At 38.5% G+C, this 17,841-nt stretch overlaps 1 protein-coding gene across 1 annotated transcript in view; it reads right to left on the reverse strand.

The window, feature by feature from the left end:
* Nucleotides 1–17,534, reverse strand: part of ranbp9 (RAN binding protein 9) — a 38,663-nt gene extending 21,129 nt beyond the window's left edge. The window contains exons 1-3 of the mRNA XM_030160543.1: nt 16,869–17,534; nt 9,423–9,534; nt 8,717–8,769 (exon numbers count right to left, since the gene is read on the reverse strand). Coding sequence (XP_030016403.1) covers nt 8,717–8,769; nt 9,423–9,534; nt 16,869–17,085 — 382 coding nt within the window. The 5' untranslated portion in view covers nt 17,086–17,534. The remainder of the gene's footprint in view (nt 1–8,716; nt 8,770–9,422; nt 9,535–16,868) is intronic.
* Between the last annotated feature and the right edge of the window lie 307 nt (nt 17,535–17,841).

A 17,841-nucleotide genomic window follows, 5' to 3' on the forward strand; every position in this document is an offset into this window, starting at 1 on the left:
CGTCAGTTTATTCAGTTTTGAGCAGGACTCTCGAGGTGGCTCTTATGCTGCCTTCACATGCTATGGGAATTATAGTAAATACTAGTTACAAACTCAAAAACTGCACATGAATGCATCCTCGTGTCATATTTTCCACTGGAGAACTGGGAAAAAATTTGATCCATGTGTTGCCAAGATGAAAATAACCTTTGACCTTTTCAACGTGGTGGAGAGCAACAAGGGATTCATGGCGAATGATAAACAAAGCTTTCATCAATGTTCTGCTGCTATTAGGTGATGATTTTGCAAATTTATAGCATACGGAATTTTCAAAAAAAAAATTACAAAAATGAAAAATGCTGTAGCACATGAATTAACACGTCCAAAACTCTTTTACCCAAGTAGAAGGTCAGGATAAATTGTGTTCCAGCCATTTTTCATTTCGCACAACAAAAGCACTTGAACACAACGCACTTGTAATTTCGAATTCACAAATGGAAAGGATCATCTTCCTGATAGCGCATGAAGGCAGCATTAATTAGGGCAAAGAAACCCAGAAATGCGAGACATTTCCTGCCTTCACGTGCTATGGGAAATATAGTACATATTACTTACGAACTCAAAAATTGCATATGAACGCGTCCTCAGGTCTTGTAGCATACACAAACTACAAAAAAAAACAAAACAAAACAAAAAAAAACCTCAAAGTAGCAGGTCATGGTAAATTGTGTGTTTTTCATTTTGCTACAACAACAAAAGTACTTGAATGCAACAAACTGGTAATTTTGAATTCACTAGTGGAAAGGATCATCTTTCCGACAGCACACGAAGGCAGCATTTGTCCAGATCACTTCTAATTATCGCCACACAACTGCTGGGAGACTTCTGCTCTCAGATCTCCATTTGGTTTCTACATTTTTAGAGCTGGGAGCAGTCACATCTGTCGGCTGTCACTGCAGAGCTTTAAAAGGACTATTCTTTCAATGATTTCCTTGCATTTGATAACTAAATGTCTCACTCTATTGATAAAATTCAGTTTGTTAAATTCATATATAAATGTTAACATGTACACACGCTCGTCACTGGGAATTGTGGCACTTGAACATAACGCACTTGTAATTTCGAATTTACTAGTGGAAAGAATCATCTTCCCGACAGTACCTGAAGGCAGCATGTTGCTGCGAAATCTTCCACCACATGATTTAAATACAGTGTGAGCTTTGGAAATACAATACAGAGCAAGGTGTCAACAAATCTGCATTCTGAACCAGTAACTGCAAAAAATAAGAGCTGGAGTGCATGAAGATGTCAGTTACATTATCAAACAGTGTCACTGCTTAGAAATCAAAGCAACTCAACTCATCAGCTCCTGTTTCAACAATACAGTGCGTGTAGCCCATTCACACTTCAGTGGTTTCATGAGTGGGAAAATGGTGTAAACATGTTGGTTGTTAGAAATTAGAAATGCAATTGCCCTATAAATAGAAATGTTGTCATTATTCAACAGCTTCAGTAAATACGTGCATGTTTCAGAAACGAGGTGAGTACCAACAGAGGCAGGTCAAAGCCCTTCTATCAGACACCTCAAGTCAAAATACATTTAACTGCAGATTTACTGGGTTTGTTGATGTAAAGATACTGATGGTCTTTCATTCTGTACTTTTCACCTTTCGCCGTTATGTATTTAATGTGGTGAGTATAACCATTCCAGTATATTTCACCGATATTTAAATTAAGAATCTATAAAATGTGTTTGGCAAAAAAAAAAGAAGCCAAAATCCCATGGCCATCCACCCAGCTGCATGTCTAACAGATCCAGGCCTGGGACTGGTCATCGGAGTTGTATCACCCATTTTATTACATTACATAACTTACCAAAAACAAATGGAACAATGATGGCTTAACCAATAAAGACCCAGTGCTATTTTTGTGTCAGTTACGAAATATTTCTTTCTCTATACTTAACTTTTTTTCAGTGTTTGATCACTATTTATTATAATATTATCCTCTGTATTTTGTGGTGTTTCAGTGAAAATCATGTATTTTCCTATATTTAATTCACTGATCATGTAGATGTTCATAAAAGTTTAGATTAAAGTTGAGGATTATTATGCCATAAACAGAGAAAACAGGAAAAAGTGACTTTCAGTGAATATATCAATAACTGAACATAAACCCAGTGTGTCCATCCATTGTCACTGATCCAACTCCATGGGTTTTACTGGTTAATCAATGTTGTAGAAGATGATGGTGTTTCCACGTTCACTTCGGAGCCTCTGAACATCCAAATGGGTCATATCTGATGACCATGACAAGATCACAAACTGCATTTTACCTCAGTTATTTCAAAGTATTGACAGGATTAGTGGATAAGAAGTTATTAAGCATTATGGGTTAAACAACTATCACCTTTGGGAAAAACTTACCCTATAAGTTATTAAAACAGAAACACTATCTGAGATGCGTGGCAGTAAGCTTCATCAATGTAGGATTATTACTTAAAAGATGATATTTTAAACCATACATCTGTTTTACTTTTTTCAGAAAAACCATTAGTTCAGTCAGATGCATCCATTGTCCTTGCATCTTAATCTATTGATGTAGTTATGGATAAAAAAATGTTTTGTGAAGCACCAACAAACTTGACCTTCAGCCACCAAAGTCTGTGTGCCTCATCATAGCATCCAACAGATAAGTTTGTGCAAAAGTTGAAACAGAAAGATATTCCCAAGATGTCATGCTCATCTGAATGTAAATAACATTTTTGTGACCAAGAGAAAAATATTTCTGTGCAACATTCTGTTAAAGGTGCGGTAGACTTTCGTGACCAATTTTTCATCAAATCTGTAAAAACCTCAGTCATATCCTCAGTATCATGAATCTGTAAGTCTTTCTGTGATTACTCACCTGAATCTCTTGCATTACGGTGAACAATTTCTTAGTTCTATCCATCTTAAACAAACCATGTGTTTACATCCAGAGTGGGGAGGTAACTCAGGCATCTTCGGAATTTTGTCGCAACATGCATTGCGGGAAAGGGAGGTTCGCGCTGTCGCTACCATATGATATTATATGGATGAAACAAACAAGCGGAAATGTCTGAAACGCGGAAACGTCTGGAGGAATACGAATAGAGGGAAGGGAGCTCCTGTCGTTTCTGCGTCGTGTCTTTAGCAGCTGCCGCTGTCAGGTGACTGCGTGAGCCTCCGTTTCCCCCAATGCATGTCAGAACAAAATTCCAAAGATGCCCGAGTTACCTCCCAGCTCTGGATGTAAACACACAGTTTGTTCATGGTGGATGGCACTTCGAAGTTGTTCACCGTAATGCAAGAGATTCAGGTGAGTAACCACAGAAAGACTTACAGATTCGTGATACTTAGGCTGTGACTGAGGTTTTACAGATCTGATGAAAAATCGGTCACAAAAGTCTCCCGCACCTTTAGATTACATGAAAATTAACAGTATGGCAATACTTGGCAATACAGTTTGTCCCAGAGACAGTCAGCATGCATTTTATGACTGCATTAAAACAAGAATAAACTGGTATTACAAGCATAAGTTTGGGTCACTAGAGGGCAGTGGTGCTCATGGGCATGGTTCCGTACCACTTCTGGTTCCCGAACCCAATTTTGAACCATCCGGTGTGTTCACATCAGAAAAAAATTTGTTTACAACCGGAAAAGTTGATTCTCAGCTAGAACCAAAAAAAAGTTGGTTCATCCTTGTTAACTGTGACACCCTCATCAGTGGGTGTGTCATATTCTAGGTTGTGACGAGTGTGAGAAGCGGGAAATAAAAGACAATGCAGAACCATAAAGCGTTTCTCAACATTGAGTTCAATATCAATTTCGGACTTGCAAACTCTGCTCCCTGGCTCTGCTGTATTTCCACCATCGGCTCCCTAATGTATTTCTATTTACATGTCATTTATTTTTTCATACATTTGTATACACTTCAAAACTGGATAAACAAATTTCACTGAATCCCATATCACGATAAAGATATATTTTCTTGCTATTTTGCCTCTGGCACATGTTCTAACATATCACATCATCTGGTGACGTGACTGTTGTGATTCAATAAAACATTTCTGAATTAACTTGTCACAGAAGCTGCTGTTGTCTTCAAGAGTAGCACGAAATGCATCTTGGGATATTTGCCAACTAAGTCTACACGAGTCACCAACCAGTGCATCCTTGGTTTAAACTAGCAGACTAGAACAACAACCGGAAATACTATCTAATCTTGGTTTGTGCAAATTCTTATGTGGAACACAACTTGGGCTTCAACTGATGAAGTTTCACGAGATCGCGAGAACAGAAGAACAGACAAGAACGTGTACTGAGAAAGGTCAATAGAGTAACGTCCTCCCACGTTGGTTCCGCTTTTAAAATGGGTGTGAATGTGGGCAGGTTCATCAGAAAACACCATGGTTCTGATATTCCAGAATAGAGCCAGAACCAGAACCATGTCTGCCTGAAAGCGCTAACAGTGCTTTGACCTCAGTTCATCTTTGCCGCCAAGTGAATGCTTGTCCCTGAGATACCATGCTCTAAATGTAGAGGGAACTGACCAACCAACTGCTCATCCGCCATGGGCACATCTAAAAGATGTTGTTTGACATTTTCATGTCATTACAGAAACAGTACATTGCATTTCTGGTCAGTCATCAGCTACTGCTCTCCCTCACTGCTGCATTCTGAGCAGAAACACCACATGTTCTAAAACAAAAACAGTATCCAAGTTTGAAGACTGTTATTATTAAATGCTGAGTTTTGATACATAATCTTTATGGGTATTAGTGCAGGAGAGTTGTATCATGTGTATAACATTAGGAGCTGTGCTATGTTACCATGTGCTGACTAGTATATGTTATGCACCCAAACATAAAAATCATACTGGTTTAGCAGAAGTAATTTGTCTAATAATGATTCTTCATGCGGAAGGAGATGTCCCCGTGCTGCAGCATGGACGGCCGCAGGGATTTCTGAATGTTTTACTGCTACAAACAAAGTGGCAGGATTCTGTATGTTACTGCTGAGTAGTAGAATTAATCCTGCTTTTACCACATTCATCACTGGAAGAAAGCACTTGACGCTGCAGCAGTTTGGCATCACTTCCTCACAATTAGTTAATTTTCATTTGATCCTATCCGTCGGCTGAGACTGTGCTGTTTGCTCTGGGCCTCCTGTTATCAGACAGACTGGTGGTCCTGGGTGGGCCCGGCTCTCAGACTGGTGAAGGAGTGTTGGGGCTGCTGTTGGACCTGATAACCTCAGAGGAGGCTCAGGCTGACGTCTGACTGCCTACTAGATCATAGCCAAGAGGAGATGCAGGAGCAGAAATGCGTGCGTATTAAGCTCCTTGTAACATTTTCCATAGTGATAAAATGTCAATGTGAAGCGTCCTCCTCAGGCTTTTTCACTGGGTCATCATTTGGCAGAGTAAAACACATAACAGTGCTATAATACACATTCATTTGCTGAATTAAACAGAGGAGTGTTTGTTTTGCTGTGTTGGAAAAGGGTAGAAAATGTAGAAATGGAGGAAGGGTTGAAAGGGCTTCTTCATTCAAAGTGTTACAAAATTACATTTACATATTTTATTTATAAGAAGGCGTTAAACTTATCAATTCATTCTGCAAATCTGCTCATTGCTGCATAAAAAAATAAAGGCACTTCAATACCACCATTTGTCATGTTTTTCCCAGTAGTTTAAAAATGAACAGGTTATGGTAATTCATGTTGTATTTCTGTAAATTCAGATTCCAGAAAGACAATGAATGTCTCTTGGGTTTGAAGTTGAGAACTTTCATGAATTCCAGGTAAATAAGAGTCTAACGTGGACCATTTTCTGTTAGTGTAGATGTAACAGAGGCACCCTACCCTTCCTGTGATATCATGACTTCACTTCTCAAGTCAAGTGGCATCAGACACAACAAACCCCGCCCCTCGCACATATTGTATCTCATTTTGGCATCGATCCAGCTAACGTCAACATGTCTATGCGTGTGCTGATGTCAGCATATTAATTGCCTCTATATAAGTGCCAAGTTTTAAGTAAATTGAAACAAAATTTTATGGACGTGAAATTTCGTCCATTGTAAGTACATGGGAGAAGAAAAAATATTTTTAAAATGCATAAAAAATTTGAACTTTGACCTACTTTTCCCAAAATGTAATTACATCTATTCTGGGTCACTGGCCCAAATAAACCCAATTTAGTATGAATTCAACCAATAGTTTTGCTGCTAGAGTGTTAAACAAACAAAGCAATCACCTCAAGACAAACCAGCCAAACTGAACCAAAAACAACACCCCTTGCCTCCCCTTCGGGGGGTGGGGTAATAAGAGCATCATATGATCCATATTAATTTACGGTCTATTCATAGGACAGATGGGAGACAGCAACAGGACAAGCTGAATTTTCTAATTCTATAATATTATTTTCCTCAGTTTTGTCTACTGCGGGTTTAAAGTGATCATGTTGTGCTAACACCACTTTTATTAGTCTTTGGTTCATTTATTTGTGTATTTGGACCCTAATAGTTCATAAATTTTGAATTTGAACCCTCCATGTGCTGCAAAGATATCTTTATATTAATTTTGGCAAAAATCAAGTGGATTTCTACAACCCATTTTAATTCCTTCTTAATTTGTTACATTTTATAACTAGTTACATCATGACATTTGCACATATAAGGTCCAGACTTCTGACGGATATTTCTCAGAGTACGCTATAATTGTTTGTCAGCAGCAGTGGTTGTAGTCCATACTGAAAATATTTCCAAACCTTGAGCCCATTACCTAAAATGTTCAGTTGTTGGTTGTATTAACAAACACAAGTGGTTGAACGGGACAGAGCAGCACAGCCAACAACCTGGAGGGGGCGGGGCCTGAAGTGGCTCATGTGCATTTAAAGAGGCAATAAAAAAAAATTGAATGAAATAATAATTTAAAAAATTAATAAAAAATAAAGGGCTGGCGCTCCAAACCACCTTTCTGGTGTCATTACTCAGAAATAGGGTTGAAGATGGACCTGTGGAGTTGAATTAATGAAGAATTCAGACCTAAGCAGAGCATTTACAGTTTATGGAGACCACAGGGAAATGTTGGAAAATGAAGAATTCCATTTAAAAAAAGCAAAATATCACTCCTTTAAAAGGCCACCAAGGTATATGTAAGGACATATTTTTTCAGAATTTTGTGTGGTATTTTTATACAGTCTTTTTGCTGCTAAACAGATTTTCATTGTTCATTTTTCAGCACTGTTCCTATTTTTTTTTTTTTTTCAAGACAGTCATGATTCATGACTAGCTACTTCCAACACAGTATCTGCAGGTCAAATTTGTGACTTTTTTGGATTTTTTTTAAGGCTTCTTTAGGTATCAAATTTCAGCCCTTCCATTCACATAAATAACAGTCCAAGAGGCCTCATAGCTATTGTGTTGAACCAGTCTGAACCATGTTTCAGTCCAGCTAACATTACATTTCCAAGTGCCTATGACTATTGTTTCGTCTACTGATGTTCAAGCTGCTAAAGCTCATACCAGAACCCCTCCACCCATGAATGAGTATTCCCATCTCCATTAGAATAAAATGATCAACACTAATTACACATTAGACTAATTCTGCACAAAGATTCACAAAGAAAATATAACAACATTTTTTACTGTGTGTGGAATTTTTAAGACCTCTGAATGTCAGATTTAAGGAATAATTATCAATTTAAGATAATCGAATTAAAGACTTTTTAAGGATGCAATACAATGCAAACACACACAATGCAAACACAGTGAAACGGAGCCATATTCGCTAACTTTTCAGAGCTGTGTGCAGTGCATTGATTCATCCAGCTCATCCTAGTCCTGCCGTCTCTCAGACACTGACCATGGACTCTGAACAGCCTCCTCTCTGTGTGCACTCTACATCAAAACATGATTGTGTGAGACAGGAAGGATTGTTGTTGGTTTGTCAGCAGCCACCAGTAGCCCAGTTGCTGTAGTGAGACTTTGAATTCATCCAACTTCAACTTATTTCATCACCGAGTGCATTTACATGCAGAGCTTAAATTATCTTGATAATCTGAACAAATATGAACATGAAATATCTTAAGAAAAATAAGTGCAATTTTAATAATATTCTGCCTTTTACTAAATATTTTTTTTGTAAGCCCACTGTGATCTGTGAGTTGTAGTAATACACACGTGTAAAGGATAAATTGAGGAATAATGTTAAAATTACACTTGTTTTTCTTTATGAATTTGAGGTTGTTCATGTTATTCACATTTTTTAAAGAACAGTTTGTAGATATAAACATTTTCATGATCTAACCGTAGTTTTTTCCAGTCTAAATACATAGAGAAAATTTTGGACTTCACATTATTTAATGGTTATTATTTTACTAGTCCGACCCACTTGAAATCCAATTAGGCTGTATGTGACCCCTGAACTAAAATCAGTTAGACAGCCCTGGTCTAATATTTTCTTTTGTTAACTTCCCTTGTATCCAGCAATCATAAATTATAGCAACCGATAACAAAAAAAAAAAGGCAAACAGATTTCAGTGACACAATAAGTGCTCAGACATGACAACACCCCCACACATATGCTTCAAAAGGTCTGAGGTATAATATACAGTGGCAGGTGCAAACAGAATATGTTTTTTTTCTCACCACACCCATATCAGTGGCTATGGACACTGACACGAAACAAACACACACCAAGTGTCATCTTACCGGGGAGTCTGTTCATGTTTACACCCTGAGCTGAGAGGCCGATGCCCATGTACCTGTAGAAGACACAGAAAAGTGTTTAGTTCTACAAATAATGAGAAGAAAAAAAAAAACAATAATGCCAGTATTTCCTGTGGAATTGATCTCTTGGTGTGTAATCTGGGGGGTTCGCACGCAGTTCGGACGGGGACGGGGGGGCGGTTTCCGTCCTACTTATTATACTTATAATAAGAGGGCGATATGGAGCAGTACTGTCCATGTCACAGGTACCTCACAATGGGTACATGCGGCATGGACCGCAGAAGTGAGAGTGAAACTTAATGCTCATTTACCTTTTTCCCTACCTCCTGAATCTTCGCAAACTTTCATTTGAGGGGGCAGGACATTTGTCCTGACCTGTTATACATTATACATACAGAATGGATAATAAGTCTAATGCAACAGTTATGGTTTTTGTATCAAATGTATGGTGTGGTAGCAAGGATTTTGCCATGGCACAGAACCACGGCAAAACCTTACCAACAGAAATGCTCAGTTTCAATAGAAACCAATGATTATATTCATTAATTATCCAACTTTGAACTGTAGCAATAGATTAAAAAGAAAGTTTATCCCCAAGACTTTAAGGATTACTGTCCAGATTTCATGACATTCCATTCAGAGTGCTCATCTTGGTCGTTATGAGGCATTTTGCTGTCTTGATCCTTACCCATCTCGTCCTTTACTGATGATCTTCACCTCAAAGTAGTAAACCCCACAGGCAGCAGGGATGGGGTGGGTGGCTCGTACAGATGCTGCATCTTTAGGGGTTTTGCCGTGACCTTGAGATGAAGAAAGAACATAAACAATTAAGTCTGGATTAGAAACAGAATCTGGATCATTCTGTCCATCGGAGGTCACAGACTCAGAAAATACTTAGTTAGGATGACTTTGAAAGAGCAGCCATCTTTATGACTTTCCTCAATGGTCTGCTTTAAGACCTCCATGATCTGAAGGAGGGAAGCTACTACCTGTCAGATTTTTAATCTAATGCTGGTTCACACAGCTACACTAAAAGGCTTTCTAATTAATCAGAGGAATCAAAAATAAGAAGCTTTTTCTGTGTGCGTCTTGATTAATGAATTGCCAGAACTACTGATTATCAGTTGATTAAAACCCTGTACCTCTTTAGACCCTGCCCATACGAAGACTGTTTAGGTCGTATCCACTAAAGTTTTGTATCAGATAGGCCTTTCGTCCACACGAAACTGGCATTTTCAGTCACTGAAACTGGGTCCCAGAGTGGATAAATCAGAAAACAACAGTTTTCTAAAACGATGATGTCATTGCCCCACCTCTCTAACCTTTCACCCCAGAAGCAAGACCCCACTTCACAAAAACAACAACAGCAGACTACAGAGTAGAACCCAACAACCATAACTAACAATATTCAGTACATACTCTTGGATTTACCACAGAGAGGGGCAACTGGGACCCCGACCAAACCACAACTTTTCTAAAAAGATGACATCATAGCCCCACCTCTCTACCCTTTCACCCTGGAAGCAAGATGCCACTTCACAACAACAATGGCGGACTACAGCGTAGTGCTTGTGCTACAACAGCTGTTGAGCTTATTGGAAACACAGAATCCAAATCTTTGGCTACTCCTTCATTACAATGAGCAACAAACAACCATAGCTACAATATTCACTACATGCCCTTGGATCAACCGCGGAGAGGGGCAACCAGAAGGAAATACTGGAGCAGACATGATAGAACCAAGCAAGCTTTATGCACATGCTCAGCGTCTTCTCCGTTTTTTGCAAGAGCATTACAATGCCAAATACAGGCCTGGGATTTGTATTACATCATTTTCGGAGGTTTTGTGTGGATGCAGTTATTTCCTGAAAAGACTCCGTGTTTACGGAGGACTTTTTGAAAATGACAAAGAAAAAGATTGGATAGGAAAAGATGCAGTTTTGTGTGGACATGGCCTTAGTTTAAGGCTGAAAACTAAGATGTCTTCAGTCAACCACTTCTGTTCAGATTTTGTTACTGTATAAATCATGTCAAGATAAATTGTGTCAGCCATTTTTCTACAACAACAAAAGCACTTGAACACAATGCACTTGTAATTTCGAATTCAAAAGTGGAAAGGGTCATCTTCCCGACAACACCTGAAGGCAGCATAAGAACTAATATACTGACTTCACCTGTGCTCTAATATTAACATTGAACAACTAAGCATTAATGCTCTATCACCAAAACAACAGCAACCTGAACCTCTGCTTTAATTTTCTGTTTTGTACCTGTCAGAGAATCATCGAGACGTGTTAATATGTACACTCCACAATGTGGTCAAATGAGTCCCAGACTTCCTTGTCAAGTGATCTGAGTCACGGCTCACAATGAGTCTAGGTCATGGATGTCACATTTAAGGCCCATGGGCCAAAACCGGCCCACCAAAGGGTCCAATGTGGCCCGTGGGATGAATGTGTCAAATGCAAAAATTACACTTAAGATATCATTTCAGTTCAGGTTCCACATACAGACCAATTTGATCTGAAGTGGGTTGGACCAGTACAATACTAAAATTATATTTGGATATCCTTTCACAAAACGGTGAATAACCTGATCAAATGTAAACAACCTGAAATATCTAAAGAGAAGTGCAATTTGACCAATACTCTGCCTGTTGCTAAATGTTTTGTGTATTTGCAGATCCAATATGATCGGTAAGTTGTAATGTATGTGTGTAAATGACAAGTTGAGGGAGAATATTGTTAAAATTACACATTTTTTTTAACTATAAATTTCAGTTTTTAAATGGTTGCTCATGTTATTTGCATTTTTAAAGAATAGTTTGGAGTTGTTGACATTTTCATAATGTAAGTTTACTTTTTTCATTCACACAAAACCCAGAGAGAAGTTTGGGGTTGCCATTTATCTTTTATTATTTTGCAGGACTGATCCACTTCAGATCACTTCTGCCGTGTTTCCACTACGTGGTACTGGCTTGGCTCGACTCGACTCAGCCTTTTTGCGTTTCCATTAGGAAAAAAGGACCTGGAATCTGGTACCCGGTACTAGTTTTTTGGTATCACCTTCACCAAGGTTCCAGGACTGGGGACCAGATACTAAAACGTGACGTGTAAACACTGCAGACCACTGATTGATCAGAGAGTAGTCTCTGTGACCCGCCGTTTTACAAAAAACAGATGCGGAAGTTGACAGTAAATATAGCGGTAGGTTAATCCACATGATAACAGCCCGCAAAACTACACCATGGTTTGTCGAGGAGGTTCACACGTAAAAATTCAGCGTGAGCTTGACGAGACAACATGCAACGAACAAGTTTATCTAAGTGGAAATGTGGTAGAATTGTTTCAGCTGTATTTAGAAAAATCTGATGCCTTTGCAAAGATAATAAAGTCTGAGTTTTACAGAGTAACTGCAGATATAAGGTGATGCATACTACAGTCTGATTATTTCATTAACCTTCTAAGACCCAGCTATGGGTTTTCTGTCCACATTTGTGGACAAGAGTCTCACAACTTTATACAAAAAAAAGAAAACTGTCCACCACAAAGGACATTCCATAAAAATTTTAAAAACTGCATCTGAAAAAACTGTTGTATCATGATGTTTCCAATTTAGGCACTTATTTAATAAAACACACAAAAAAGCTTGTACTTTTCTGACATTTCCTGGGTCTTAGGAGGTTAAAGCTTTTGTGTTTTTAGGAGCTAAAATTCATATTATGAAATGTTTTGACAGTGTTTGCTCCTGCAATGGTTTCCTTCACTTTACTAGTCTGCTTTAGATCAGCAGTTTCCAGCCATTGTTATTTGGAGATCTAGATAAGTGATCAAATAGAAGCCAAGGACCCCAGCTTATGCACACACAAGAATAATGCAATTCTAAATCTTAACTGGACAAAACTAACAGTTTTTTCCCATCTCTGGTTTGTATATTTACATTAAATATGTATATTCTATGTGAATGTAGGTATATCAGTATAAATGAATGACTGTATGTAAATACTCAAACAACCGTTGTATGTAACCAGGTCTATAAAATCCACATAAAAATATTATTAAAAAATAATAATTAGGTGTTGTGAAGGCTTTCATTTATTGCTAAAATTAAAAACTATGATTTTTTGTGTCATTTTGAGGGGATACTGCCACAATTTTTTAGAAAATAGCTCTTAAGAAAAGTAAAATGTGATTATTGATGAAATGAACACACAATTCCTACGAACAATAGACGACCTATTTTGGTTAATGTGGTATCTTTTCTGAATGGCTGACAGAGGTTTTTGGTTTCTACAGCTAAGAGTGTGAAAATGTCTCTGTGCATTTGAGTCTTAAAATGCTAGTGAAAACCGTGACTGCAAGGATGTAAAGATAAACTGGACATAAAATAGTGATGCACTGACTGCAGGAAAAACACGAACTTGACAGTGACCAGCAACCTGCTAACTGATCCAACAAAAAGGACTGAGATCATTGGCCACAAAGGTCAAGGGGTCACAGAGGTGTAAGGAGGTGAAGGTGTAAGGAGCCCCAGTTCAGTTTAAGGACAAAGTTTGACCTTTATAAAAAGTTTTGACCACCAAATGTCCTCCCAGTGAGATTATTATTACTGTATGTAGGGCTGCACGATTTTGGCAAAAAAAAAAAAATCCCGATTTTTTTCCTCTAAAAACTCAATTTTCGATTTCGATTTTTGGGTAAAACTACAAAAGACAACAGAAGTCAGCATGTCGTTTTCATGAGCAGCCCACAATCCAAGGCACTGCTCTGACCTCACATCTGTGATGGCATCATGTAGTAGTTTATTTTTTCTTAATTAAATCTTTATTGAATGAAGTAGAGTATATAAAATGTATACAAGAAAATAACACAAGTTTGCCAGGGGGAATACACTACAATACAATGTCCAAATCAGAGCGAACACTTATGTTTTTTATTGCCTTTTTGTTTCCAGATTTATCTAACAGCTTTAAATAAAGTTCAACATCTTTCAAAAAATAAATATTTGGTTTTGTGTTACAGAACTTACATTTGTGAATGAAAAATTTAGCAAGTAAGAGGACTAAATTAATTATTTATTTTATTTATTTATTTTTGGGGTATCTGGCCCACAGAAGTGATACCAGTGTAAGTCAGTGACAGGCATCAGTCGAGTGTGCGTGGACCACGGAATATGAGAGATCCCCATGCGGTTCTATTTAAACTGGGGGATCCGTGCATGGAACAGACCAACCCAGGACACGCTGGAGGGATTCTATCTGTAGAGCTGGTGGATGTGTGTGGGCAGAGGACTGTCTGGGCTCCTCTGCTGAGGCTGATGACCCCGAGACCCGGACCCGGATCAGAAGAAGACAGTACAGTACGGATCCGGGACAACGTAAGATGAGTGATCCGCATGCAGTTATATTTCAGTTGTGGGATCCGTGCGTGAAGCCATGGCTTACATTGCTATAAGTACTGTGGGCTCATTAACACATTTAAAGTCCGGTCATTACACGGACTTCTGTGACAGACCGCTGTCACTGATAGGAGGAAGAGCCTGCGGTAGCCCGCAAGCGCGCAGCCTGGAGGCACAAGAGAGATGAAATCGATTTTACGATTTCCTTTTTTAAAAAATCGTCCTGATTAAAAAATCCGATTTCGATTTAAAATCGATTAATCGTGCAGCCCTAACTGTATGTTTGGATTCAACATGGATTAAGCTAATTTTGATTAACTCAAATGTTGTGTTGGGAACCTTGGCTTTAGATTTGATTGACTTCAGGCCACCTTTGTAGAAATATCACTCATACTGGCCTGATGAAGTAGCTGGAGTGTACGATCATATATTCTGAATACAGATTTTGAAATTCAGCGTAGCTGCAGTATTTTGTGGCTATGATCATTCATTAATCTGTTATTTTTGTCATACATGTTTGGTACAACGTGTCTCATTTCAGCCAACCAAAATGAAGTAAAAGGAAAAAAATCCTATAATTGATGTTCTGGTGACATTTTTGCCATTTCTGCTTTTAAATGACTCAAGTGAATTATTAAATACAAAATACTGTTGATTAATGTTCTGTTAACTGGACTTGACACATTTCTGATTCTTATGATAGCAACCTGTTGTATTTAACAGGTATTTAGAGAATTCTGATGAACTGGTGAATTTGGTTAAAGGGGTCATATTTTGCTAAACCCACTTTTATTAGTCTTTGATACATTTATTTGTGTATTTGGACCCTAATAGTTCAAAAAGTTTAAATTTGAACCCTCTGGGTGCTGCAAAGCTATCTTTATATTCATTTTGGCAAAAATCGAGTGGATTTCTACAACCTGTTTTAATTCCTTCTTTGTTTTTTTCTCTGACTACGCCATAATTGTCAGCAGCAGTGGTTGTAGTCCGTACTGAAAATATGTCCAAACTTCGAGCCCATTACCTAAAATGTTCAGTTGTTGGTTGTATTAACGAACACAAGTGGCTGAATGGGGACAGAGCAAATGTGGTGAGGTGTGAAGTGGCACATTTGCATTTAAAGGGCCAGCGCTCAAAATGACCTTTCTAGTGTCATTACTCAGTAATAGGATTGAAGATGGACCTGTGGAGTTGAATTAATAAAGAATTCAGACCCAAACAGAGCATTTACAGTTTATATAGACCACAGGGAAATGTTTTAAAATACATAATTCCATTAAAAAGCTGTTAATTACTGAGAATGACAAATAAAGATCAGAATTGATTAAATTCAAAGTTTGCAAAGTAAGAAGAACTCAGATCCCTTTCTTATGTGCATGAAGAAATACCACAATCTGAAATTGCTCCATTAGATGTGAAAACTGTATTCAAAAATTTGTTTAAGTTAAAGAACTCAAGTATGATCAGCAAAATTGAATAAAAGCATCAAATGTAAAATGTCCAATTTACATAATTACTCCTTTTCTGGAAGAATATTACATTGCTCAATTTTTGTCACTATTAACACACCAAAGAGGATGTGCACTGTGGTGGTATTTGATTCATTATATGCACCTAGGTATGTCCATAGCCTATCATTTACTCATACCATTAGGGCTTATGTAAACAAACTAACAAATATAAGAAACCATCAGATAAATGTAATGGAGTAAAAAGTGCAATATTTGTCTCAGAGGAGCAGTGAAGTAGACTGCAGTATAAAATGGATATACTGGGGCAAGTGTTCTTAGTTATTACTTGAAAAAGTTCAAGTATTAAAATGAAGATCTATTTATGCTGGCAGGAAGCCATTCACAAAACGTTTACGATGCTTTAAGTGTTGAATGTCGGATTGTATACCTCACAAGGATGATTCAGATGAAAAGTGCTTGAGATTGACAACGTTCAAGCTGTAACAAGGAAGAGTGTGTGTTGAGGCCCGGTCAGACCCAGAATAGAAGAACACACCCAGGAAGCACAGTTACACCTTTTTTTTTTTTTTTTTTTTTTACACTAGCCCTTTCTTGTAGGCCTGCACCAAAAAATTTACAGCTTTGCTAAGAAACTAGTGCAACCTGAATGTCAGACAAAGCGCTTGAGATTAAACTCTCTGCAGTTAACCATGTATAACCTGACAGCACTTCACTGGAAGCCAAATGCTTCTTCTAAGCAACTTAGGCTGATCATAATATTCGACTGTGTATTTCCTATCATTTATTTACCAAATAATGCTACGTTAGCTCACCAAGAGGGTTGTCTAGCCCTGGTCCATTTTGGCTAACGTAAATGGTATGATTATGTGACTCACACAGAGCTTAATCAACCTCGGATGTACTTTGTTGAATGATGATTGCACATTCTACGTTAGTTACATACAAATTGTCGTATTTTACATGGTAACCCGACAGATTCGCCTGGATGGGGGGAGTTCATAAAGCTGCCAAACTGGTTAACACGACAACAGGGAAGCTAGCGCGAGCTACTAGGTCAATTTTGGCTGTAGGTACACCTCGCCAGCTGGTCGGATTGCAAGATGTCCTCTGCCTTGTTGTTGATGAAGCTACTAGCCTAGCCTACTTTGTTTTTAGCCACAGCGGCAGCTGGCTTCGATCCGCCGCTAGCAGTCAGGCGATGCTAACATTAGCAAAGTTGTCATTAGCACTAAAGTACTAAACTCGAAGATGTCTTCATGTCATACCTTTGTAGTGTACACGGAGATTGTTCTGAGAAAGCCCAATGTAGCTGAACTTGTCCTTCGGGCTCCAGGACCGTGGAAGTGGAGTCTCATTTTCGTTAACGGCTGGATACAGACGTCGGAGCCGCTGATTGAGCTCCTTTTCCTGTTCGTTTAGAGCCGAGTCTCCGTGGACAACAACCGACATCAGAAACCCACACCCCGACGACTGTCCAGACATGGCTACGACACGAGATTTAGTAAAATGGCTTGTTAATAACAAGCCAGAACCCCTTGTGTCAGTCAGTGTCAAGTTTTTTAAAGGGAGGTTTATCAAAGCTAGCGAGCTAGTACGCTAAGCTAACGGCTGTCGCTGGCCGTTGAGGAACAGCCAGAGCTGGTTAGCCGAGAAGCTAACCTGGCTACAGCGTTTAGCTTGGCCAGCAAAGGCGAAGCGATCGCTGAAAAGGCTCAGGTTGACATTAGCTAACACAAAGCCACAAATAGAGACACAATAAGAAGACAGTTCACCATACAGGATCCGAAAAAAAGTAGTTAAAAGGCAAAAGAGCTTGTCGTAGTTGTGAGCAAAGTAACAACTCGCGTTAAGCTAGACGGACCGACAAAGTATAATGAGCTCGACTAGCCTCGATCTTTTGTTTGTTGTCGGAGCGTTATCCACAAATCTGATTGGCTGAGAGCAGCTCCACTCACTTCCTATGGGAATGTGAAGTAAATACACAGAATGAAGTTAATGTACAGCAGTAATATTAACACTGGACAACTAATTCATTCATAGATTTACAAGGAAAATACTAGGAGACACTATCAGAGACACTCAGCAGTAAAATGATGTAGAGTCCACTTATGAGCTTTAGGACGACAGGAATAAATGAATGTTCAAACAAATGGTAGTTCGGTGTCCATCCAACTGTATCCCAAATTTTAAGAACTTTTTTGTTTTTTTGCTTTTTTAAATATTCAACCCTTCACTTTT

Source organism: Sphaeramia orbicularis, chromosome 17, assembly GCF_902148855.1.
Source record: "Sphaeramia orbicularis chromosome 17, fSphaOr1.1, whole genome shotgun sequence".
Lineage (NCBI taxonomy): Eukaryota > Metazoa > Chordata > Actinopteri > Kurtiformes > Apogonidae > Sphaeramia > Sphaeramia orbicularis.